This window comes from Neofelis nebulosa, chromosome 16, assembly GCF_028018385.1.
Source record: "Neofelis nebulosa isolate mNeoNeb1 chromosome 16, mNeoNeb1.pri, whole genome shotgun sequence".
Taxonomy (NCBI): Eukaryota; Metazoa; Chordata; class Mammalia; order Carnivora; family Felidae; genus Neofelis; species Neofelis nebulosa.
In genome coordinates, this window is record NC_080797.1 from 31046539 (window position 1) to 31073988 (window position 27450).

The 27450-nt window shown below is 38.3% G+C and overlaps 1 protein-coding gene across 1 annotated transcript in view; it reads left to right on the forward strand.

Moving 5' to 3' along the window:
- The window catches only part of NSF (N-ethylmaleimide sensitive factor, vesicle fusing ATPase), a 150576-nt gene that overhangs the window by 67961 nt on the left and 55165 nt on the right, over window positions 1–27450 (forward strand). The window contains exons 9-12 of the mRNA XM_058705386.1: window positions 8239–8438; window positions 22898–23063; window positions 24198–24272; window positions 24461–24648. Of these exons, the coding sequence (XP_058561369.1) occupies window positions 8239–8438; window positions 22898–23063; window positions 24198–24272; window positions 24461–24648 (629 nt within the window). The remainder of the gene's footprint in view (window positions 1–8238; window positions 8439–22897; window positions 23064–24197; window positions 24273–24460; window positions 24649–27450) is intronic.

The following is a 27450-nucleotide window of genomic DNA, read 5'->3' on the forward strand; positions in this document are numbered from 1 at the left end:
AGTCTGAGAACCACTGGTCAGAAAAGTGGGACTCAGTAATTTTTAATGTTCTCTAGAGATTTTTCACTAGATTTGTTTCCTAATACATTTAATCCAGTCGGTCCTCATCTGTCTGGCACCTGACCACAAATCATATGTTCATCCTTTGGACAGATATCTATTGTGAAACACAATTAGAATATAGTTTTGTAGTTCATATTTTAGGAAGTTGTTAAAAAATGCTTTATGACAGGTGGTCTAGAATGAGATACAAGCAAGCGGTATACTAAATTCTTTACTGAATGTAGTCTTACGGTGAGGTTCCAGTGTGTCACTCACTTAAATCCTTAGTAAATAATGGTATTATCGTTGGCTGTGTTTATTTCTTGGGCATTTGATATTGTTCGTACCTTTAGTAGTAGCTGTTATATAATGATATGTCAATAAATGTTCATACTTTTTTCACTGTCAGTAACACTTAAAGAACAAAATGAAAGAGGAAGGGTAGCCCTGCGAGAGAGGAATGAACAGCGGAGGCAGATAAGAAGCTGTCTGGCTTACTTGCTGTTCCTAAGTGCAGCCTTCAGTGTGTTTTAGTTCTCTCTCTGTTATTCTTGACTTTGGCGTTCCTGTTGGGGACTTACTCAACAATCTATCTTCACGGTTCTTTGAATTCCTCATTTCCAGTAAATTTTGCTTCGTTCCATCTCAGCCACCCCCTCTTTGGTCATACTGAAGGCTTCACTCTTACCAGTAACCACCACTTGAGAGATCTCAGTGTTAAGCATCCAGCACTCAAGCCGCCTCGCATTTGTCCTAGGCTTCTAGCATTCCCTCACCCCCTGCTCTAACTGCTTTGATCCCACGGGACCCTCCAGTTCATTTACTCTGACACTTTTTGTTCTCTGTTCCCTCTTTACCCAGCTTCAATTCCATGGTCTATCATGTTTATCCTCCTCAAATACAACTTTAGTGGCCTTGCTCCTCATCTTCTATGTGTGTCAAAGCCCCAGGTATGTCTCCCCTTTCTGCCTACTCTGTGTCGGCACCCAGACTACTGAATATGGCTTAAGAAAAGCGCAAAGCTATGGTGACTGATCTTACTTTGAAATTAAGAATCACATCTCGGGGCGCCTGGGTGGCGCAGTCGGTTAAGCGTCCGACTTCAGCCAGGTCACGATCTCGCGGTCCGTGAGTTCGAGCCCCGCGTCGGGCTCTGGGCCGATGGCTCGGAGCCTGGAGCCTGTTTCCGATTCTGTGTCTCCCTCTCTCTCTGCCCCTCCCCCGTTCATGCTCTGTCTCTCTCTGTCCCAAAAATAAATAAAAAATGTTGAAAAAAAAAATTTAAAAAAAAAAAAAAAAAAAAAAAAAAAAAGAATCACATCTCAAGTGGGCCCTCGGTATTCCTTGGCATCAGTATTTTCTGGTATTCCTTCTGTATTTCCTTAGTTTAGCCAGTTTACTCTCCTGCTGTCTAAGATGACTAGTTCCTCTTCGTTCTCCTCAGATCTCCAGCACCACCTCTTCCAGTCCACCCTCCCTCACCAGCAGCTGACGACCTGGAATCAGGATTTCATTGAGAAAATAGAAGTAGTCGGAGGAGAACGGCCACCAAATGTAGCATTTGTTGAATGAGTGAAAGAATATGATATCCCAGAACTTGATTTACTCCCATATGCAAATATAATTGGCAACTTAGATTCCAAAACTGTATATAAATCTATTTTTGGCCACTTTAGATTATGCTTTTCACTACCACTGTCCTTTACGTTACTATAACCAAGAGTTGTTAATATGTTTGTGCCGTATCCAAATAAAAATTAGGTATTTTTAAGAAGATGATCATTAACAGGAACAGTTTATAAAATAAGCACTTAAGTCATTCAACTCAGGAAATTAAGAGAAGAAATCCTTTGGAACTATGTTTGATTATGCTGTCTGCCCACAATTGTTCTTATATAAGTTCTAGAGGAGGGAAAAAAGATGTGAATGACTTACAAATGAAGACAAAGCCTTAAACTTTGTGGAAAGTGGAGGGAAAATGTTGAGAACAAGTCCTGTGATGGTTTCGCCCTCACACTTTGGGAAAATTAGATAACAGAATTTAGTTATAAATATGTTGGCTTTCTCTTTTTTTTTAAATGTCTTTTTATTTATTTTGAGAGAGAGAGAGAGAAAGAAAGAGAAAGAATGCCAAGCCGGCTCTGTGCTTTCAGTGAGAAGCCCAGTGCAGGATTCGATCTCACGAACCACGAGATCATGACCTGAGCCGAAATCAAGAACAGGATGCCTAACCAACGGAACCACCCAGGCGCCCATAATATGTTGACTTTAAATTAGTGGTTTTATTTACTTTATGTTGCTCAATTTTAAGGTTCAGTTTTGAACAAAATAAAGTGGTTCAAGCCAAAAAAAAGGTCAAGATTCTTATGCCAGCTTTAATGAAATTTGTATTTATAGAATTGAATAAGAAACTGCACCTTACGTAACACTGTTAAGTTACTTATAGAATCACAACAAAGAGGAGAGTCCCTCGGTGACCTGAGTTCCATATGCTGAGTTCACTTACCTAATGGCACCTATGTGCTCAGGGACACTTTCCCACACATCTTCTTAGTTCCCTCACGGTCTTTCCAAATCTTTACCAAGCTTCCCAGTATCCTGTCCTCATCCCTCATTTTGTAGGTGAACTAGCTCCTACTTCACATAGTAAATAGAATCCAACGGGCATAACCTCAGCTTACTTCCTCCCCCCTTTTCTTAACTCGTCTTGCAAGGTATTTCTCTCAAAATTCCTCCTTTGTATTGCCAGAGTTCCCCAAATCGTGATCTCTGTTTGTTCCTGCTTATATTACTTAGCTTCCTTCTCCTACCTCAACCCAAAATGATCTGACCCCGACCTAAGACCTTATGGCCCAGATAAGCATGAACTTCCTGGGTTTAAAAAAAAATTTTTTTTTTAATGTTTTATTTTATTTTTGAGAGACAGAGAGAGAGCATGAGCGGGGGAGGAGCAGAGAGAGAGGGAGACACAGAATCCGAAGCAGCTCCAGGCTCTGGGCTATCGGCACAGAGCCTGACACGGGGCTCGAACCCACAAACTGTGACATCATGACCTGAGCCAAAGTCGACGCCTAACTGACTGAGCCCCCCGCGCGCCCCTGAACTTCCTGGTTTTTAAATCTAGTGTTCTCTTTCCAGGCCTCATCCTCTGTCTCTGCAGCATTTGTCCCTACGGTCATACTCCTCTGCTTAAAACTTCTTGTGGCTTTCCATGTGCCCAGAGCAGGCATTCAGAAACATGGAACCAGTAGTTTTGATATCTTTTCTGAGCTTTCAACCTATTTTTTAATGGACATTTCTGCCTGAATCTCAAATGCCTTAATAGCCAAAAACAAAGTGATGATTCCCTCTAATCTCCTCTTGCTAACTTCTTAGTTATATTCTGGGGTTATCATTATTTTACCATGAGCCCAGGCTACATACCTTAAGGTCAACGTTGATTCTTCCTCTTCCTCTTATTTTCTTTTGGTCTCTGAGTGCTGATGAGTATCTCCCAAATCTTCCTTTCTTTTCCTACTACAGTTTCTTATGACTGTTGCCTCTTTCCATTTCTGGTCTCTTGCCTGGATTATTTCAGTAGCACATTCAGAGGTTTTAACTTTGGATTCCATGAATAGATCTCAGAGGATCTAAGAATACCCTCAAAATTGCATGCACATTTTTTTAAATGTGCATTTTTCTGGAGAGGTCCATTAGACTATTCCATGGGGAAGAAGGTAAGAGAATGAGAGAAAATGACAATTTAAATGAGTCAGTTCCACTGATTTCTCTGCTTTCCATGCCTGCTCTGTGCTGTTTTTAGTTCACCAGCCCAGGGCACTCACCTCTAAGTAGTGAGGGGGTATGTAAGACATAAAGAAAGAACAAGTGAATGGATCAGTTCAGCTTGGCAGTCAGGACAGTCCAGCAGCCACAGATCAGAGGCTTCCCAGCATCAGAGCCAGGTCTTAATGCCCTGCAGAAGCTCAGGAGAAAGCTGGGGCATCAGTAGGGAGGTGTCCTCCTAAGGCCTCTGGACCCATTTTTTCCTGTGCTTCCAAAGGACTTGGAGGGAAATGAAAGCTTAACTGGCAAAAATCCAGAGCCAGCCAGTGAGGCAATGTCCCCAGAAAAAGGTTAAAAACATTCCTCCAACTACACTTGTACCCCGTGATCTTTGTTCTCTAGACCTTCCTCCACTCTACTGCCAGAGTTAGTTTTTAAACATATCTCATTGTGCACCCTCCCTGATTAAAAACCTCAGGTTTTTATAAAACAAATTAAAAACTCTTGGGCATGGTATCAAGGTCTTCTGTAGTTGGGAGCCTGTTAGCCTCGTCTCCAGCTCCACCCCCCTCCCCCCCACCCCCGCCCCGCTCCAAGGCTATAGCCACAACAGGTTACTACTGGCTGTTTTGAAAGGACAGCTTCTATGTCCATACCTCTATGCCTTTGATCATGCTACTTTACTTCATTAGGTGCCATTTCTTCTCCCGTGCCCAATCATGAACCTCCTACTGTCCTTGAAAGCCCACACTAAATTTTATCTCTTCCCCTGTTGTCCATCCCTAATTTTCTGCCATCACCCTGGCAGGATCTGTCTCTCTTGGCCAGGTTCCAAAAACATTTCATACATATCTCTGATAATGTCTTATTATATTATAGATAACCTATTTTTATTTCTGTCTTTCCTACTAAACCAGAAATGCCCTGCAGGTAGGGACTGCCTTTTTCATGTTTGTATCCCTAACACCTAGTTTCATGCCTAGTCCAAACAGGAGCTTAATACGCTTTTGTTGAATGGAATTACTTACGAAGAGTTTTTATGACTCATTTAAAATTAGAGACCAATGCTTATTTAATAAGTCAGAATAGGCTATCATAACAGTAGTAATAACAAAGTCCCATTTCCACCGCTTATTCAAGTAACTGCTTCCTTTGTGGAAGTGGATTTTGAAAATCTTCACATGTCAATGTCTATTTTTGATGTGCTTTCTTGAGATCCTGAAAGAATTTTAGTTCTAACACGGGCTAGAGCTTCTATGACATTCCTGTTGGTGTCATATTGAATAGATTCTGTCACTTCAGAGATCTGTATGGTAGACAGTAAGTTCCATGGATATAAATTTTATCTCTTTCTCTTCAACTTCATGGTAATATTTTGTGAATTGTTTATTTTATAAATCTGAGTCGATTTAATTCAAGCCACATTAAGTCGAGCATTTTCCATGTACAAAAACAGAGTTACAGAGTTAAGACTCTAGTACAGACAGTCCCCAACTTGTGATGGTTTGACTTAATGCTTTTTGACTTTATGATGGTGCAAAAGCGATATGCATTCCGTAGAAACCGTACTTCAAGTTTTGAATTTTGGTCTTTTCCTGGACTAGAGCTGGGCAGCATGAATTCTCTTGTGATTCTGGGCAGTGGCAACCTGCAACCCCCAGACAGCCACGCCATCACATGGGTTATTTTCAGCTTACAATGGGTTTATCAGGAGGTGCCCTTATCGTAAGTTGAAGAAGATCTATATTTATAAATTATGTAGCTCTGCTAAGTTTGCAAAGTCCCAGTCATTGCAAATATGTGTTCTAGGTATTTAAATTAGTCCAGCTGTGAAAGTAAACACTATTCCATAAATTAAGAGCTTCAAATAATTTTTTAAAATGGTCTTCTTTCCCTCATTTTCTTTGAGGTATGTAGGAAAGGAGTCAACAATTTACTTACCCATTTATTTAAGAGTACATATTCTGTGCTAGGCATTGTGGTGGATGTTTGCGATGCCGGATGGATAAGAGAGCACCTTGAATAGTTCATGGTCTAATAGAGAAGAAGGTATATAAACAAATAATTGCAACTTAAACCTTGGAGAAGAGGAACTCTTCTTCTTTGAGAGCCAGTGCTGAGGTGGAGATTGGATGCGTCTGCAGATAAATTTGTGGATAGGGAAGCAATAAGCTGAAGGGAGTTCACACCTGTTCGTCTTCTTTAAAAAAATATGCGAAGCAGGAATCTAGATCTTCTCTATGAATTAATGGCGCGGGGTAGCACTTGAGAAGAGCAGAGCAGGGAAGATCTGGAAAAGTAGTGCAGAGAGCGGAAGGTGGTCTAATAAGAACAAGTAAAAGGTGGCAGGCAGTATTGACAAGCAGTGAGTGTGGAACTAAAGTTGGATAGCATGAAATTGTGAGGACATCCTATCAGCACAGTGCTGTAATTTTCTCTGGCTGTGCTCTGTGGCCCATGCATAGGTGCAGTAAAGCCATATTGTGTTCAGGGCCTGTGGGATGAGTAGAACAGAAGTGTAAGAAGGCCAAGGAGTTGAGAACCCTTGAAAGAAAGTATAGCTTAATATGGAAGGAAGTATGGTTAGGAGGTAGTTGATAAACTTGGAGAAAGTTAAGAAATTGGAGGATGAGGATAAGGCCTGGCAATTTGTAGGGCCTCAGTAAGTCTTCATGTTCTCCTTTGTGGCCCCCCCATCCTGTGCCGTTTTTCACCACCACCATGCCCACCTCCCTCTGCTATGGTTTACATGAATCGTTTCAAATCATGATGGTAGCGGTTGGCTCAGAGGGTAAGATGAGGAGCAAGGTTCTAAAGTTTTCATCAAAAGTGTCCCAGGGGCTTGGATGCTGGCAGTGCTTCTGTGATTTTTGCCTCTAGGAGAAGCTCAGGGCTTATCCCCTTATCTCCCTACTACTTGTGTTTCCAAGGGTGGATCAAGGGCAAAGACATTTATTGGACCATGATTCTCAGGACAGGAATTTACTCTGTGAGGGAAGGGTTAAGACTGTAAGCCTTCAAGGGTTTCCACTAAGTTCCCCTTGTCTCTATAAATCTAACCGTAAGCAAGATCTCATTAATTTCAAAATTTTAAAGGAGAGTCTTTTTTTTGACATATAGAAGCAGTGACCATACTGATAACCCAAAGGGTCTTCCTACTCAGAAGTTAAAATTCCCACTAGAGTTGGTTGTACCTTGTGATAGCTTTTATGGGACTTATTAAATGTATTGTCATTTTTTTTTTTAAAGAAATTATTTCTTAAGGCTTTCGTTCCAAGTGAGGACAAACACTATGTATATTCCATTTTCAGAAGTTTTCTTTTTCACCTATTTTTTTGAGTGTGACACTGAAATCTAATAAATTGTTATTTCACAAAGTGCCTTTTTGGTGTAGTATAAGGAAAAAAACTTGTAAAAAAAAAAGAGTCCTGCACCCTAAGTGTGAAACTGCTGGAAAGGTGGGAATTCCTGGAGCGAGTAAACTGAAACCACAGGTCACTGCCATCTTAGAAGTGGAGTAAATGCTCGTGAAGAGTTGGCTAAAAAAAACCCCTGGGGAGTCAGAATCACCAGTCTTGCTCTTTCCCTGTTGTTACTGATACCTTTCAAGGTATTTAGCAATGCTTGCTTAGAAAAGAATTGAATACTATTCTTTTGAAACTTCGTCTTCATCTTGGTGGCTCTGAGAAAAGTGTGTGCCTCCCTTGGCATTAGTCACATGAAGTAGGACATTCAACTTTACCCACTAAGTGTGTGACATCCGTCTGGATCTTATGGATTGCCTATACCAGTCCAACTCAAAACATGTTTGCCCATTCTTCGAGGGCTTGTATCAACAGGTACACCTATAATTTCTATGACTAAGATACAGTTTCCATAGCCTACTGGGTTATAATAGATTTGTGTTGGGTTAAATTTGCCTAAAAGCAGATCTCTTTTATTCCTTGACTTTAAAGGAGAATGGAAAATAAGTAATAGTTCCTAATTAGGTATTTAGGTCAAAGAGACGTTTTCAGAGTTAAAAGTATTTGTTTTAAATGATAGTTCAAATATACTTTTCTAAAGACTTTTAATTGGCAGCTTTCCCCCTCAAATTTTGGCACTCGTGTAGGAATTGCTTCTGGATTCTCTGTTAAAAAAAAAAAAAGAGTTTTAGGGGTGCCTGGCTGGCTCAGCCAGTAGAGTATGCAACTCTAGATCTCCAGGTTGTGAGTTCAGACCCAAGCTGGGCGTGGAGCCTACTTTAAAAAAAAAAAAAAAAAAAGAACTTTAGTTGTTCATTCTTGTTTTGCTCATGGCACTTGGATATTATATGTTAATGGCATGACTATAGTTTTCCTAACATTCATATGAAGAAGAAAGGAAACTCCTTTAGATGTCTCACTTGGATTTTAGGTGGTTAATATAAGACTGTTTTCTTTTGTTTTTTAGGTTGCAAACATGTTAAAGGCATCCTGTTATATGGGCCCCCAGGTTGTGGTAAGACTCTCTTGGCTCGACAGATTGGCAAGATGTTGAATGCAAGGGAGCCCAAAGTGGTCAATGGGCCGGAAATCCTTAACAAATATGTGGGAGAATCTGAGGCTAACATTCGTAAACTCTTTGCTGATGCTGAAGAGGAGCAAAGAAGGGTAATGTTAATATAACTTAGTACAAGTTTGTTATCACTTAATATGATGAATGAAACCCAAACCTGTGGTGGAAAACTTGTTTCTGTGACCTGTATTTTGAAAAGCATGCAGGTGAAATTTATTTAGTACCAAATTATATCACTGAACCAGGGATTATGGGAGATTTACATGATGGGAGCAAATGTCATTACCCAAATATACACAATACAAAGATAGATGATTGTGTAAGCCAAAGGTTTTGCAAAAACAGATCATGAATTTATTTTCAGGTGTCACTTTTATTCCACATTATTTTCAGAGACTTGAACTCATTTATCCTTTGGAAAAGGGGGAAATTAAACTCACATGACTTGTAGAATTATGTATATGTAAGGTCCATGTGCAGAAAGCAGCTTGTTTACTTACTATTGAGTCACCTCAGTTGTAGAGTGACAGTTAAGAGTTGTTAGGCCTCAAAGGAAAGCTTGATGTGGGTCTTAGGAAAAAAATTAATTAAAAGTCAAATCAGAGTTTACTAATTGTTATGGTTAATTTCATGTCAGTTTGATTGGGCCTCAGGGTGCCCACACATTTGGTTAAACATTATTCTGGGTGTGTTTGTGAGGATATTTCTGTATGAGATTACCATTTGAATTGGTAGACAGACTAAAGCAATTGCCTCCTCTAATATGGGTGGGCCCCATTCAGTCAGTTGGAAGGCCTGACTAGAACAAAAAAGGCTGCTCCTCTGTTGAGTAAGAGGGAATTTCCTACTGCCTGACTGCTTTTATCTGGGCCATCAGTTTTTACCTGCCTTTTGACCCAGACTGAAACATCAGCCCTTTCAGTCTCAAGTTTGCAGGCCTTTGGACTAGAACTATACCATTGGCCCTCCTATGACTCCATCTTTTCAACTGAAGATTTTGGGACTTGTCAACCCCCATAATTGAGTTATCCAATTCCTTATAATTAATCTTTCTGTAGATAGATAGATATAGATGTATATTTAGATCTATATAGATCTCTCTATATATAGCATGTTTATTTCATAGACAGATGTTTAAAACATTGCCATAGGGGCATCTGGCTGGCTTAGTCTGTAGAGCATGTAACTCTTGATCTCAGAGTTGTAAGTTTGAGACCCATGTTGGGTGTAGAGATTATTTAAAAATAAAATCTTAAAACATTTTTTTAAATCAAAAACAATGCCATAGGATTTCTGCTTCTGGCAATACAGTAGACTAGGTAACTGAAAACTTTTCTTCTATAAACACCTTCAAATACTGGATAAAATATAACTAAAATTATTTTAAATGTATAATTTATCTCTCAAGAAAGAAAAGGAGATTTCTAGATATTAAAACTCTGAAAATTAGAGTGGTAAAAATATTCATTGCAACTTTTGGTTATGATAATGTGTGAGTTTGAGTTTTAGCACCCACTAGCAGACAGAGAATGAGTCCTTGAATTAGCTTAAGGTATGGAGTAGGGCCTGAACCTTCAAAGGGGTCGTGCCCTCTATGAAAAGAATGGACTAGAAATTATCTGCTGACCACAACAAAATAACAAAAACATTTAACTATCTGAGTGGGAGCTAAGGAATCTCCAATGGGAATTCTAAAGTATGGATTCTTAACTGATGCTTAGGATTTAAAAACGCACACACACACACAAACCACCACCACTGATCTATGTGGTCTAGGGCTCCCAAGCTGAGAAATTAACTTAAAAATGAATTCCAGGGGCGCCTGGGTGGCGCAGTCGGTTAAGTGTCCGACTTCAGCCAGGTCACGATCTCGCGGTCCGTGAGTTCGAGCCCCGCGTCAGGCTCTGGGCTGATGGCTCAGAGCCTGGAGCCTGTTTCCGATTCTGTGTCTCCCTCTCTCTGGCCCTCCCCCGTTCATGCTATGTCTCTCTCTGTCCCAAAAATAAAAATAAAAAACGTTGAAAAAAAAAAAATTAAAAAAAAAAAAAAAAAATGAATTCCAGGGGCACCTGGGTGGCTCAGTTAGTTAAGTGTCCTGACTCTTGATCTCAGCTCAGGCCTTGATCTCAGGGTTGTGAGTTCAAGCTCTGTGTTGGGCTCCATGCTGGGTGTGAAGCCTACTTAAAAAAAATAAGAATAAAAATGAATCCTGGACTAATGATAACATGGGGTTGTTAGCTATAAGCAGACCCCTGGGGATGTTCCAGCAATCCAGGCCACAAGAGATTCTCATGGGAAAGCCACATCAATAAATGGAAAATGTCATCATCAAAATTTAAAACTCAACAGCTGTGTTAAACAAAAGCCAGTAGTTTCAGGGGAAAAGAGGAGTGATAAACAGAAAAATAGATCTAGAGAAATCACCCAGAATGTAGCACAGAGAGATGGAAAATATGAAAGAGATGTAGAGATAATAGAGCTAAGATGAGAAGTCCCAATAGAAAGGATAGCATAGAGGCAATATTCAAAGATAGAATGGCTGAGAATCTTCTAGAATCGATAAAAGAAAATATTTAGATTGTGATAGCACCATGTGCCCAAATAGAATAAATAAAAATTAATTTATTTCTAGACCCATTGTAGTGAAAGTAGAGAATGCCAAAGAAAAAGAGAAACATCTTAAATGTCAACAAAAGAGAAGTGATGATGACATACAAAAGGATATCCATTTTGTTGACAGCCAACTTCTCAACAGCAGCAAGAGAGGGCAGACAACAGTGGAAGAATATCTTCACAGTTAAGTGAAAGTAACTGTCAACTTAAAATTTTATACCCAGCTTAATTCTCATTCAGGAATAAAGATGAAGTGAAGATATTTTTTCAGGCAAAGGCTAATAGAATTAACTAGTTACAGAGGCTTGCTGAAAGAATGTGAAGCAGGATGTAGTTGAGACTGAAGGAAATTGAACCCAGAAGGAAACAGGATACAGGAAATAATGCTGAGCAATGAAATTGGTTGCTAATGTGGATAAAATCTGGAACTTCTGCTTCTCATAGTGGCATATTAGGAAATTTGAATCATGCCTGCCATGAAGACTACCAGAAGAACTCAACAAATATTGAAAAAGTTTTCGCTTAAAGGCATCGAAGAACTTTTAGGATCTAGGGGGAGAATGGAGGCCTAGAATAAAAGGTCCTGGTGTGTACGGTTACCGTTCCTCTGGAGATAGTGCCATTTCTGGAAGGATCTGCTGAACAGCTATGCAGCCCTTTGGACAGGCCAGTGGGAATAAGGGGGCAGGGATTAAAATCCATCATGGCGGCGCCCGGCTGGCTGAGTTGGAAGAGTATGTGACTCTTGATCTCAGGCTTGTGAATTTGAGCCCCACATTGAGTTTAGAAACTACTTTTTTTTATTTTTTTAATTTTTTTTTTTTTTTTTTTTTTTTTTTTTTTTCAACATTTTTTATTTATTTTTGGGACAGAGAGAGACAGAGCATGAACGGGGGAGGGGCAGAGAGAGAGGGAGACACAGAATCAGAAACAGGCTCCAGGCTCCGAGCCATCAGCCCAGAGCCTGACGCGGGGCTCGAACTCACGGACCGCGAGATCGTGACCTGGCTGAAGTCGGACGCTTAACCGACTGCGCCACCCAGGCGCCCCAAGAAACTACTTTTTAAAAATATAAATAAATAAAAAATTTTTAGCAAAAAATCAATCCGTGGCTCATGAAGAGAGGACACTTGATGAACATGCCTCAGTTTGGGTTGGGAACCTGTAGGGCTACACCACAGAAGCAAGAGTTAACCAGAAGTAGACATCCTGTCAAAGCTGCAGATCAGCTTGGAATCACATCTAACTTCTCTAAAATTAAATTGAGAGTTCCTAAATCGCTCATGCTCTCCAGCATCCAGCAGAATTATAGATCCTTCCTAGAAGAAGTTAATACCATGCAAAGTCACAAATTATTTTTATAGCTTGCAAATGAAATGCCTGGTTATAATCAAAAGCAGTCAGATGTACAAAGACATAAACCACTTGAAGAAAGAGAAACAAAAGGTGATAGAACTCGGGCCTCCATATATTGGAATTCTCAGATATAGATTTTTAAAATAACTACACTTGCCATGTTCAAAGGGACACAAGATTGAGAATTTTGGCAGGGCACTGGAAACTAAAAAAATCAAATGGAGGGGCACCTGGGTGGCTCAGTTGGTTAAGCATCTGACTTTGGCTCAGGTCATGATCTCACAGTTTGTGGATTTGAGCCCCACATAGGGCTCTGTGATGACAGCTCAGAGGCTGGAGCCTGCTTCAGATTCTGTGTCGTCATCATCATCTCCTCCTCCTCCTCCTCCTCCTCCTCCTCCTCCTCCTCCTCCTCCTCCTCCTCCTTCTTCTTCTTCTTCTCTCTCTCTCTCTCTCTCTCTCTCTCTCTCTCTCTCTCTCTCTCAGAAATAAAAACATTAAAAAAATAAAACAGAAATTCTGGTAATGAGATATTCAGCAACTGAAATTAACTCAAGTAGATGGGTTTAAACAGCAGATTAGACACATGTGAAGAGAGAATTAGTGCACTAAAAGATGTTAGACAAAAATAACCAGAAACAAAGGATGGAAGGAATGAAGAGAGATAGAAAATTCCCCAAGGAGGTCTAGTGAGTATGTTTAAAGTTCCAGCAAGTCGGGAAAAAGAGGATGGGTCAGAAGCAGTATTTGAAGAGAAAATGGTTTAGAACTTTCTAAAACTGATGAACATTAATTCATAGTTTCCAGGAGTTACATGAACCTCAAGCAAGAGAAATACTAAAGAAGCTTACTCCTATAGAGAATCTTTGTTAAACTGCCAGACAAAAACAGAAAAATCTTAAAAGCAGTTAGAGAAAAAAGATTATCTTTAAGCAACAGTTAGCTGGTGGCTGTCTTCTCAACACAAATGATGGAAACCAGAAATCGGTCGAATACTACTTTTTAGAAGTTGAAAGAGAATAACTGTTAACTTAGAACTTTATATGCAGTAAATGGATAAATTGGCATGTAAATATACAATGAAGTACTACACAGTAATGAGAAATAGACTATGGCTATGCACAGTTGTGAATCTCACAAATAAATGTTGAGCAAAAAAAACCAGATGAGAAAGAATACATACTATATCATTCCATTTATATAAAGTTCAATGAAAATATAATGTTTAATGATGCATGCTTACGTGGTAAAGTATAAAGAAAAGCAAGAAGTAATTACCATAAAAAATCAAATTGGGGTTGCCTATGGGGAAAAATAGGGGACGGATATTGAGGAAGGGCTGTGAGGACATGTTCCCAGGATGCTGGCACTGTTCTGTTTCTTGTTGTTATCTAGATGTTAGTTTTGTGACGGTTCCTTGAAAAATACATTTATATTTCGTGAACCTTCCCTCTCTGTACACCATACTTCATAATAAAGTTTAAAAGAGGTAAACTTAATAATCACTCACTGTATACAACAACAATAATAATCATCAATATGGGTGGTTTTTAAGGGTAGAACTAAAATATGGAACAAAACATGGGAAGTAGATTAAATATATATAAGATATTTGTATTATTTGGGAAGAGAATAGCACTATTAATGAACATAAATGTGTATGTGAAATTTGTGTATAACTTTCATGCTTTTCCAAAGCATGAGAAGGAGCTGGGAAAGGAATCAAGAAAACTCAAATACTTCAGAAGGCCAAGACTCAAAGAAAATTTGAAGATATTGAAAATGTAACTTAAAAAAAGTTTTTCCACTTACATCAACAGTCATAATTATAAGGTACCTAGAATCAAATATTTACAGGAAAATTAAAGAAGAAAACTGTAAACATTTTTGAGAATCTTTTTTTAAGAGCTAATAAATGATAAGATAAAACATGTTTACATGTGGGAATACCGACAATATCATAAAAATGACAGGTCTGCCCTGTCATTTAATTTTTGAATTCATGCTTTCCCAATCAAGTCTAACAGCAATTTTTTAATTTAACAACTTGATTTTTTTTTTTTGGAAGCTCAAGGAGCCATAAAAATTTTGGAAAATTATGAAGGCTTATTTCAGAAGATATCACAACTTACTAAAAAGCTGTAATAATCGAGACATTTATATGTTCTTGCATAAACAGACCGAAGAAACAGAATAGAACACAGAAGAACTGGCCGTATGAAAAATGACATTACAAATCAAAGGGGGAAGAATATTCCATGAATCAGGACGAGATCATTGGCTTTCTGTTTGGATAAAGATAAAATACAATCCCTATCTCACATCATACAGAATTGCAGAATGGATTTGCAAAAAATAAACTAAAACTTGCCAGAGAAAATATTTTTGGAAGAAATAGGCCAGAAGCTTTAAGAATTGAGGCTAGAGAAGAATTTCTTTATTAAGATACAGAAATCAAATCCATTAAGGAAAAAAAATGTTAACTTGGTTACATTAATATAATAAGAAGATTCCATCTGACAAATTACACTAAATACAGATGTCTCAAACTGGAGAGGATATTTACAATGCATATAATCGCCAAAGAATTGGCATTTTATATAATAACTTCTCTGTAGTAACTCCTGTATAATATGTACAAAAAAGGCAGACATCACAATTAAAAAAAAATGGCAAAGGATATGAACAGGCACTTTTCAGAGAAAGAACCCAACTAAAGATAAGCAAATGAAAATATGCTCAGGAAAATGCATAATATGAGATACGTTTTATAAACAACCTGGCAGAATTTACAGAGACTAATTGCACCAAAAGTTGGTGAAGTTGTGAAGAAACAGGGCCTCATATACATTATTAGTTGTAGGATGAATTAGAAGAAGATACCAAGTGGGTAATATCTTGCATATGAATTTGGCAACATCATGAAGATGTGCAACCCCATGACCCATGAGTTTTCCTACAAAACAGCAACCCTAGAGAAACACTGTAGTGCTTGAGCACAAGATGACTTGTACCGGGATGTTGATCGCTGCACTGTTTGTAATGGGGGTAAAAATAGAAGCATCTTGATTCTTCCTTGGTAGCAAATGGGTATCATATAAACATTAAAATGAATAATAATAGATTTACATGGGTCAATATAAATAATAGAAACACAATAACATCTAATATTTTATTAAATCTAGCTTTGCCAAATCTAACCTGTCATTTCCCTCTTTCTCTTATTTTTATTGACAGTAAAAATAAAATGTTAATGTTGCCTTCTTAAACCTTTTAATGCTTCTAGTCTGCTTGTTGAGTGCTTAATTGTTTCACTGACACAAGGTGGTTTTCTCCCCTGCTGCTCTGTGTCCCATTAAGCACTTGTTCATATGTTCAAGTCTCTGGCCTTTTAAGCCACATTGGTTCTAGAAGGCATGGGTCCTGGTGGATTGGTACAAGTCCAATAACTGATCTTGACTCCTCAGATAGTGCCAGAACCAATTCAGTTTTACCATTCATCCCTAATACTACAGTATTTTCTGCTTCAAAAATCTTTTTAATACCAAGTATACCAAGAAGACTCATCACCACCATTTACTATCTGGGTTGAAAGAATTCCTTTTTAAAAATTATTTTTGGGGCACCTGGTGGCTCCGTTGAGTGTCTGACTTTGACTCAGGTCATGATCTCATGGTTCATGAGTTTGAGTCCCACATCAGGCTCACTGCTGTCAGTGCACAGCCCACTTCAGATCATCTGCCCCCCCCCGCCCCTCCCCCATTCGTGCTCTGTGAAAAAATAAATACAACATTAAAAAAAATTATTTTTAAGGTATTTTACAAATAATTTACAAATGTAAGAATATAAGGGAGTGAAAGACTATTAAATATTTAATAAGAACTTAAATACAGCAAACCAAGTTTTTATTCCATATTTTCCTGGGTTTGAAGATACACGTGTGTGTGTGTGTGTGTGTGTGTGTGTGTGTGTGTGTGTGTATCCATCTATCCAAATGGGCAGGAGCCCCTGAGTGTGACTAACTGTTCATCAGTTGTCATGCATGAACTTCTACAGACTGATTCTGTTTTAAATACACCTCTAACAGAGTCTAGCTTATCATAACTTCTGGTTTTTCTTATACTCGCATTGGCAAGACACAGTACTTAAGAAATTTTTTTAAAAGTCTTCATTTTGTTGAAGAGAGGATGGCCACCAGGTGCTCCATAGTTGCAAAACATTTTCATTTTGAAACTTGTATACACCTTTTAGATTGGTCAATCAGATTTTTAATGTCTGTATCACCTGTTTCTTCTCATTATCTCTCTATAATACCTGTCTTCAGCATCTGTCTATTTGAAACCATATCAAGGAAATTGTGATGCACAGATGAAATAAAAGATGAAAGAATACTGTCATGTGTCCTTTTAGAAAAATGAGATGGTCTAGTTTTTTGTCACAAAATATTGCACTGTGAAGATTTTTGTTTAATAAGTAACTAGATGAAAATGCCATTTTTTTGGTCCTTAGAAATATTCGCTCATTCTTGAGTTTGAGAAAACTTATGCAGGATGACATCTGAGGGAACAGACTCTGAGATTTTACTTATAATGATGATTTTCACCATCTTCATTAGGTGCCGCTAATCACTCTGCATTAATCTTTGGATTCACTTAATAAATATGAAATAGCTTCCTCTGTCCGTTTTCTTTTCTTTGCCGTTACGGCCAGAGAATTAAAAAAAAAAAAAATCTGAATTCTCCACTATGTTCAGTTAAAGCTAAAACCAGGCAACAAAGATGGAGAATGTTGTCTCCAGATTTCTTTTCTACCTTCTTGAAAGATGTGGTATACTTTGGGCAACACGGTAAGAAAGCTGAAGGGTGATGTCATGGGGTATTGATTTCCACCGTTGCATTATCCCTCTGAGCACTTCCATCATTTTTTCATTTTCTTATTATTTTAATCTTTTTTAAGATAGTTAGGAATAGGGGCGCCTGGGTGGCTCAGTCGGTTAAGCGTCCGACTTCGGCTCAGGTCACGATCTCGCGGTCCGCGGGTTCGAGCTCCGCGTCGGGCTCTGGGCTGATGGCTCAGAGCCTGGAGCCTGCTTCAGATTCTGTGTTTCCCTCTCCCTCCCCTCCCCCATTCATGCTGTGTCTCTCTCTGTCTGAAAAATAAATAAACGTTAAAAAAAAATTAAAAAAAAAAAGATAGGAATAATTGATGAGTAATGATGACATAATTTCTAGAATGTTGAACTAGCATAATATATCTTAGATTTATAAAAAGATCCAGTGGATTCATGGTAATTGCAAGATAGAATGAATTTTATTCTATGTATTCTGTTTTTAAAAATGTATTTTCCATTTTGTTCTGTGAAAGACTTCTAATAAAAAGCCATGAAATACCAATATTTATAAACATTTGAAACTTTTCAACAAAAAACTTGAAAACAAAAATTTTATCTAAAGCACCCTGATGGTGTACTGAATGTTAAACACTAGGTGCAGGTGAGTCAAAATGTCCTGTAAAGAAGCATTTTGTAAAATCTGTTGTGATAGTTTTCACATGGCTATAGGTATCTTTGGTGCTGTTTTAAAACTTGCAGACAGTTTAAATATGACACTGTTAATGATAAAACTGAATTGACAAAGAATTTCTAGGTAGATATTAATCTAGCCAGCTTTTTCAGTTACACCTTTTCTCAATTCTTATATCCAGAAAGGGCTTGGTATACTCAGCTAATGACCCCATGAAGGGTAGGTGTGTGTTACATAATAAGGAAAGGCATCACCTCTGTGATTCTGGACAGTCCAGGCTGACGGAGATGAACACTTACATATAGGTCAAACTAGTTAAATATAGAACAGCCGTTATCAAAGGCAGTTGCCAGGGGCGCGACGGCATCAGCTTGGTTTCTATGGCGGAAGACTTTGCAGATGGTAAGAAGAGAGTTAGAGGCCAGTGAACTAAAAAGGATTTAAACTCTTTGGTAAAGGGCTTATTGATGAGTCAGCTGTAATCTGTGAACATTAATCTTGACATCTTCCTTACCTGACTCCTAATTTATTGCAAGAAGAACTTATCTTTAAGTAACACACCTGTAAAAATTGATGTGGTTGTACTGACTAGGTTGGGGAAGGCACTTGATGACAGGTCACAAGATTAGTAAGGTTGTGAAAAGGTCAGAATTAATACTGAATTATGTGTAAGACAGATTGCTCCTATGATCCTACAGTGTTCCTATTGTCTCTGGCTTCCCATCCACACAGATGACTTTTGAAGTTGGACTGAGAAGGAAGTCATGATTCCAGTGGCAACATAAGGCACACTGATAGCAAAATTCATACTTTTTTTTAGCAGCTTTTTGTTTCATGCTAAATCGGCAGGCAACCTTGAATAAAAATGTCTTATGAAATAATGTAGAATCTCAGTTCCAATTCCTGATTCTCAGTCATTTCTGCAGTTAGAAAGATAATCATTTTTGGTGTTAAATTTTTTTTTTAGGCGACAGGCTATCACTTATCATCAGACATCTGTTCGGTAAATATGACTATCTTGCGAAAATAAGTTAAATTTTTTTTCAGATTTGAATTTAGTTTTTAAAACATTGGTGGAAAAAGAACAATCTTAAGTAGTGTTCAGGAAAAAAAACTAGTTAAATTTTGGAAACCCTGATGAACATAAGACTATCATCTTGCATAGAATTGCATTAAAGAGTGAACAATATTCCAAATATGAATAGTGAAGTATAAGTATTATAAGATACTTTATCTATTTTTAAAAATTTATTATTATGAAGTAAAACTGACTTTTCTAGTATTCAGTTTTATGAGTTTTAACACATGTATAGTTTCAGGTAACCATCACCAAAGTCTAGATATGGAACATTTATCATCACCCCCCCCCCCCCTACTCAAATTCCCTCATGCTGTCTCCTTATGGTCACTCTCCCTTTGCTAATAACTCTTGGATACTAATAATCTGTTCTCCATCCCTAGAAGTTTTGTCTTTTCGAGAATGTCATATAAATGGGATCGTAGTATGTAACCTTTGAGACTGGCTTCTTTCACTTGGCATATTGCCTTTGAGATACATCCAAGTTGTTGCATGTATCAGACATCTCCTTTTATTGTTGAGTAAAATTCCATTGTATGGATGTACTATAGTTTGTTTATCCATTCACCCACTTAAGGGCATTTGGGTTTCCAGTCTGGGGCAATTATGAGGAGAGCTGCTATATACCAAGGAGTGGAATTTCTGGATCATAGAGTATTTTATCTATTTGTGATTTTAAAAAATACTTTACATATTCAGGTTTGTTTTAGACCTAGTCTAATTTCAGCTTTGGAGCTGTTTTTCTTTTCCTACTTCTGATGTAACATTTCACCTTTCATCTTTGTGATGTTTTCCTGATTCTCTTTTTCTTCAGGTTGCCTTTACTGTAGACATCATATGGTATTGCAGCCCAGAACCTTCTTGCTTTTATATTTCTCCAGTTTAATTATATGATTCATCTTCTTACAGAATCTAGTTTGCCACTAGATTCTTCTTTACTGCTTGTAGATGACTTTCAGATCTATCTTTCTCTCTTTTGTCTAGTTGCATGTATCTTTTTTTTTCTAGAGGTCATTTCTTTATATATATATATATATATATATATACACACACACACACACACACACACACATGTATATATATAAAATATGTTTGTTTGTTTGTTTATTTATTTATTTTGAGGGGGAGAGGGGCAGAAAGAGAGGGAAACAATCCCAAGCACACTCTGCACTGTCAGTGCAAAGTCCTACACTGAGTTCGAACCCACAAACCATGAGATCATGACCTGAGCTGAAGTCAAGAATTGGATGCTCAACCAACTGAGCCATCCAGATGCCCCTGGAGGACGTTTCTAATTAGATGTTCTGTTGACACTTTAATATTATCATAGTAGAAACTTTAAAAAAAATGTCTTTTGCGTCTTTTCATTCTGCATCTTTCTTATCCTAACTACAAGGTATTTCTTATCTTTGTTGTCACTTCCCCCTTCCACATGCAGGCACTAATCAAATCTAGGACTTTGTTTTTTTATTTTATTTTATTTTTATTTTTCTGATTTTTTTAAAAGATAGAAGGCGCACATGATCGAGGGGCAGAGAGAGAGAGAATCCCATGAGGGACAGAGAGAAAGAGAGGGAAGAGTAGAACTTTGCTTTTCTAGTCATCACCACTTCCATTACCAAAATAAACTTACAGATTCTGTTTACCTTATTTATGTACCATTGTTTCTCGCTGACCTAACTGCAGTCTTATTATTATGAAGTAAAATTGACCTTTATCTTCTGCAGTTTCTTTGTCTGCATATGGTATAGTTGTATTTATAGCTGTGTGAAAGGGCTGAAGATACTGTCTGGACTGAAAAAAGGGTTACAAACTACTTACATAGCACCAAATTAATAATAGGAGTTATTTCCAGCTAGTTGAATTTTGGATGATTGTGATTTCTTTACATTTTTTAGTATTTTTCCACATTTTCTATAATCATGTATTTTGCAAATAGAAACAAAAATAACAGTTTTAAATACTTTTCTTTTTTAAATTTTATTTTATTTTTTAAAATTTACATCCAAATTAGTTAGCATATAGTGCAACAATGATATCAGGAGTAGATTCCTTAGTGCCCCTTACCCATTTAGCCCATCCCCGCTCCCACTATCCCTCCAGCAACCCTCAGTTTGTTCTCCATATTTATGAGTCTCTTCTGTTTTGTCCCTCTCCCTGTTTTTAGATTATTTTTGTTTCCCTTCCCTTATGTTCATCTGTTTTGTCTCTTAAAGTCCTCACATGAATGAAGTCATATGATATTTATCTTTCTCTGACTAATTTCACTTAGCATAATACCCTCCAGTTCCATCCACGTAGTTGCAAATGGCAAGATTTCATTCTTTTTGATTGCTGAGTAATACTCCATTGTATATATATACCACCTCTTCTTTATCCATTCTTCCATCGATGGACATTTGGGCTTTTTCCATACTTTGGCTGTTGTTGATAGTGCTGCTATAAACATGGGGCTGCATGTGTCCCTTCAAAACAGCACACCTATATCCCGTGGATAAATGCCTAGTAGTGCAATTGCTGGGTCTAGGGTAGTTCTATTTTTAGTTTTTTGAGGAACCTCCATCCTGTTTCCCAGAGTGGCTGCCCAGCTTGCATTCCCATTTTTAAAAATTTTTTAATGTTTGTTTATTTTTGAGAGAGAGACAGAGACAGAGTGTGAGCAGGGGAGGGGCAGAGAGAGAGGGAGGCACGGAATCCGAAGCAGGCTCTGACTCCAATCATGACTGAGCCAAAGTCGGATGCTCAACCCACTGAGCCACCCAGGCGCCCTAAATAGTTTTCAAAGAATAGTTAATATTCAAGAAAATACAAGATTCAGTGAGCTCCCAATTTTTTAACTAAAATAAATTTAAAATATAAAAATAAATCTAGAGAATGTTAACAGCATTTATCTTTAGGTATTATAAAGTATATATCATAGGTATGATAGGACATAGTTTATTTTTAACTTATTTCTATTTGTTTTACAACTTCTGCTCAGTTAGTATCTAATGCTTTTATAATGAAGTAAATATTAAAAATATTATACCCTTTTTAGAGGGTTAATGAATACCAACCATATCTAATCCTGAATCACATGTACCCATCATTTATATTAACCATATGTAAGTCAAGGTTTCACATATTCTGTTAATCTCTGATGGGTTATTTTTGTTGTTGTTTTTGTTGTTTAAAAAAAAAGAAAAGAAAATGTATAGAGTATACTTCCTTCTTTGGTTCCTAATGGGAGACTTAAATACTTGACTATAAATTGTTAGAAGGTCCATGTTAACTTAACCTAGTGAATTATTAGCATTTGGAAGTATTTGCATCTATTAAAGGTTCACAGTACATAAAATTATTTTCTTGTAATAATGACTCTATATTCAATAAACTCAAACAGAAATCACTATGCAGAAGAAACAGCACCCCCTTGACTATTCCTTCTATAAACTGTCTCTCTGTTCTCACTTTACTGTTAGGAAGAAGTAATCTGTTTTCATGTGATGTAACAGAATGTGAATCGTGCTCACTTCCTTCCCTCATCTGCCCCCTTTCCAGGTGGCCTCCGAGTGGAGTTACTGTTCACAGCCGTATAGTGTGACAAACAAACATTAAACCTGCTGCAGCTGGGATAGTTCTCTCACCAAAACTCAGGGAAAATGGGAGGGAGTTGCCCTTCACTGACTTAAGACATGGATCTGATAATTATGAATTCTTCTTTCAAATAGTGAGAGAAGAAATGTGTGTCATTGAACAGGTTGTTATTTGGTGGGCTGTTCACATTCATCAGTAAATAATGTGTAGTTTTGTTTTATGGCTATTAAATATGAGGTTCTGGAATGCCTTTGAGAGCACAGCAGCCATGACTGATTATACTTTCTGTATTTATTAGTCAAAATGCAGCAAAATCAATCCGTGGAAGCTTTGTTTTGCTTTTTTTAAATTAGTTTGTTTAACAGTATATTCAAGTTATGACCTTTAATATAATTTCTTCCCTTTCTAGCTTGGTGCTAACAGTGGTTTGCACATAATCATCTTTGATGAAATTGACGCCATCTGCAAGCAGAGAGGGAGCATGGCTGGTAGCACAGGAGTTCATGACACTGTCGTCAACCAGTTGCTGTCCAAAATTGATGGGGTAGAGCAGCTGAACAACATCTTAGTCATTGGTATGTTTGCTTTAAAAAAACAAAAGTTCTATGATTTCAAAAACATGAGATAAATAGGTTCTGAATTAAGATCTGAGCAGGTTGTAATTACACTGTACTGCCCATGTTTCCAAATTAGAATCAAGTGATATTGAAAAATTTGACTGTTTTAATGTCTGGCCTTAATAGGACAAATAAAAGATGGGTTTTAGTGACTCATGGGTGTATGCTTACAGCTCAAAGATGAAAAAGACAGCAGAGTGTAATGCAGTGGTTTTCAAATTGCATCCTGTAGGCCTCCAGGGGCCCCAGAGGTGCCTCAGGGTCTGTGAGTGAGCTTCAGATCATGCATCCCAGTGGTAACTTCTTTTAATTGCTTCACGTACTCAGATTCTCCTCCTCCTCTTCCTCCTCCTCCTTCCTTCCTTCCTTCTTCCTTTTTCCTTCTTCCTTCTTCCTTCTTCTTTCTTTCTTGCTTCTTCTTCTTTTTTTGAAATGTTTTTATTTATTTTTGAGAGAGGGAGACAGACCGAGCATGAGCTGGGGAGGGGTAGAGACAGAGGGAGGCACAGAATCCGAAGCAGGCTCCAGGCCCCAAGCTGTCAGCACAGAGCCCAAACGTGGGGCTCAAACTCACGAACCGCGAGATCACGACCTGAGCTGAAGTCAGACGCTTAGCCACCTGAGCCACCCAGATGCCCCTGTACTGAGATTCTTCTTAAGATGACTTTAGAAACAAAACAAAACAAAACAAAACAAAACTTCTGCTGCTTAGGAAGGTTGAAAACCATTGGCCTACGGAAAAGGAGAGGGACGTTGAGGTTGGACAGATTACATTCACATACATTGCCCCTCTCTCACTTTGATAGGCTACTTATCCTCTCTGAACCTTACATTCTCTTTTTAAATATTTGAAGTTTTCATTACATTTATATTTCATTGGCAGTGTAGTGAAATACTAAAGCAGAGTCTTCAGGTATTTTCATTAGAACAGATCAAGAACAAATCATATTTTTATTTGAGAATAATTGACTTTCTATTTGATGTTTATAAAATGTCTTAGCTTGTTTGAGAAATCATTATTCTTACATATACTGAAGGGACATTTTATCTTATTTTTGAACTTTGTTGTTTTGTTTTAAAATTTGTGCTCAGGAATGACCAACAGACCAGATCTGATAGATGAGGCTCTCCTTCGACCTGGAAGACTGGAAGTTAAAATGGAGATAGGTAAGCAGGTCTGTCACCGATTGGGAGAAGGGTGTATGTTTAGAGTTCATTAGTAAGAGCAAAGTCATGTAACTTAACACTAGATAGAAAAGTTGTATGTCGTGAGGAGCACAGGTTTACCTGCTTAAGTACCTATCAGAAAAGCATTAGGATTATAATAATTTCTATTTTATTTTCAATTTTATCAGGCTTACCAGATGAGAAGGGTCGACTACAGATCCTTCACATCCACACAGCAAGGATGAGAGGGCATCAGTTACTCTCTGCTGATGTAGACATTAAAGAACTGGCTATAGAGACCAAGAATTTCAGCGGTGCTGAACTGGAGGGTCTGGTGCGGGCGGCACAGTCCACTGCTATGAACCGACACATAAAGGTCAGTAAAATCAGGGCGCTTGGGGGGCTCAGTCGGTGGAGCACCCGACTCTTGATTTTGTCTCAGGTCATGATCTCACGGGCTCATGGGATCAAGCCCTGCGTCGGGCTCTGCGCTGGCAGCATGGAGCCTGCTTGGGATTCTGACTCTCCTTCTCTCTCTGCCCCTCTCCCACTCACATGCACTCTCTCTTTCTCCAAATAAATAAATAAACATTAAAAAAAAAAAAAAAGGTCAGTAAGATCACTAACAAATTAGGAGCCTGCAGCTCTATAAATACTGTGTCAGTATTCTTTCCTTTCACATGTGCCAAGGGCTATGGTAATGCTGACTTTTGATAGAGAAGAGACATGGTAAAAATAGGAATAGTCGGTTGCCAGATCTTCAGAGTAGCAGGAAGAAATGTAATGGCGGCATCTGCCCCATGGTAACCACTGACACATTTGTCTTCGATTGACGCCATCTGATATAGACATGTGAAGATGAAGATTTCGAAGGATTTTATTTTTAATGTTTGTGCTATGTCGTAACGTGTCATAGGAAATTGTGTTCTCTACAATGCTAGAATTATGGGGGCTGCTTCATTCAGCACATACACCGAATACCTGCTATTTTCTGACTATTAAGCTGGTGACACATCATCAGATGTTTGGCCATGTCTCTCATGGAGCCACGAGCTCCATGACCTCGCCTCTCAAGGAATTTAGAGTCAAGCAGATGGACCTGTTTGCAAATTAGTATAATAATGTTATTGATATTATGATAGAAATACATACGAGGATACTTTTATGTTGATAAAATACTTTCGAATCTTTATCATTCCTTCTCCTCTTCAGATGGATGGATGACTCCCAGATTGCCATCTCATCTCTTGAAAGTTTCTTTCTCCCACTTTCAGATTTATACTAAATATCTCTACCTGGGTGTTTTATCAGGTCTCAAATTTAATATTCCAAAACCAAATTCACTGTCTTTTTTTTTTTTTTTTTTAAGCTACTTTCCTTCTTGTTCATATTTTCCTGTTTATCCCAAGTTCCCAGGCTTTAAACTTCAGGATTCTCTTTAATTCCTGTCACTCCAGCGTGTCCTACATCAAGTCGTTTGGCAAATGTCGCTTCTGTCTTGGCAGGTGTCTTTCAGTTTCTACCCACCTTCTGTTGGATTAGTCTTCCTGTTTCATACTGTTGTGCCCTACAGAAGCTTTCAGCACAAAGTACGGACTTCTTAGCCAGATCTTTAAAGTCCTCTAGATCTGACCCCGAACTAACCTTTCCAAATGTGTTCCCAGTTCTTCTCCATACTTCAGCCAAACTGAAATACTACTCATTGGTCATCAGACATTAATTTATTTTTTCACTTTTTTGCTTTTGCAGAAGTCTTTACGGTCTGTGTTTACTTACCTTTTTAATACCTAGTTCACATGCCACCACTTTCTTCAAACCTTTTCTGATTGTTCTCCTTCAAGAAGTATGTACTGTCTTCCTTCTTGAGGTATTAATGTATCACTTTGTGGTACCTTCAGTTGACTTTGGTTCACCGTAGATTAATTCGGCACCTACCCTCTGCCAGACGCTGTGCTAGCAGTTAATGCTACACCTGAAAGAAGTAAACCAACCGCCTGCCCCTGAGCAGCTCACAGTTTAATCTCCCCATTCAGGAACAGAAAGTACAAGAGAGTTACGGAAGTGAAAGCGTGTCAGAGCTGGTCAACTTGTGGGGTGAGAGGATGCTTCACAGAGGAATTTCTGGGCGGATGTGTTTCTTGGTGGTATAGGACATTTTAGGTAGAGGGCAAAGGAACAGAGACACAAAATAGCATGGTGTCTTAGGGTAATTCAGTATCGCTTGAGCATAAAAGGTAGCGGAGGGGAGGTAGAGAGAGACGTTGTGAGGAACAAGTCAGGAGACTAAAGCAGGGAGTGGAGCACAAAGAGCCTTTTATACTGTGCTAAGAAGTATGGACTTTTTTCCTGTGAGTAGTGCTAAGCCATTGAAGAGTTTTAAGAATAGCAGTGACATAGTGCTAAAACAGAAGCTCACTCTGACAGCTGTGTCGAGTGGAGTATTGAGGAGAGTGGAGTTGGCAACATCCTATCACTCGTTCTAACCTGAGGATCAGCAAACTATGGCCCGTGGGCCATATCCAGTTAACCACCCATTTTTATATATAATGTCTTCTGGGAACACACCCATTTATTTATGTGTTATGTATGGCTGCCTTCATGCTACAATGGTAGAGTTGAGTATTTGCAATAAGGACTGCATTGCCCACAAAGCCTAAAATAATTACTGTCTCATTTTCTATGGAAAAAGTTTGTCAACCCCTGTTCTAGACTTTAAGTCCATATCTTATTCATGTCTGAATCTCCCCCAGTGCCCTAAATAGGTCTAAATACTGAGAACAGAGCAGGTGTTTGGTAAATATTTCTAGTAAACTCACGTATGTATTCTGAATTAAGCTCTACCTATAAGTCGTAATTTCCCTACATAATAGAAGTGACTTTGTTCTAGCTCAGGGATGCCAAAGGTCAGGATAGTGTGGAAATATAGTACTGGGTCCTTCATGGAATGGATCCATCCATCCATCCATCCATCCATCCATCCATCATTCCTTCATCCTTCCTCCTTGCTTTAAGAAATGTCTAAGAAAAATTGTGTGAATGCTATGAAAATTGTTCCCCACCATACTGATCTCTCAGAACACATCAGTGCATCTTGGTTTAATCCACAGTGGCTCGTGTATTATCAGAGTTTTCGTATATGCACTGGCCACCAGATTATTTTCTTAGTCACTTGTAATTT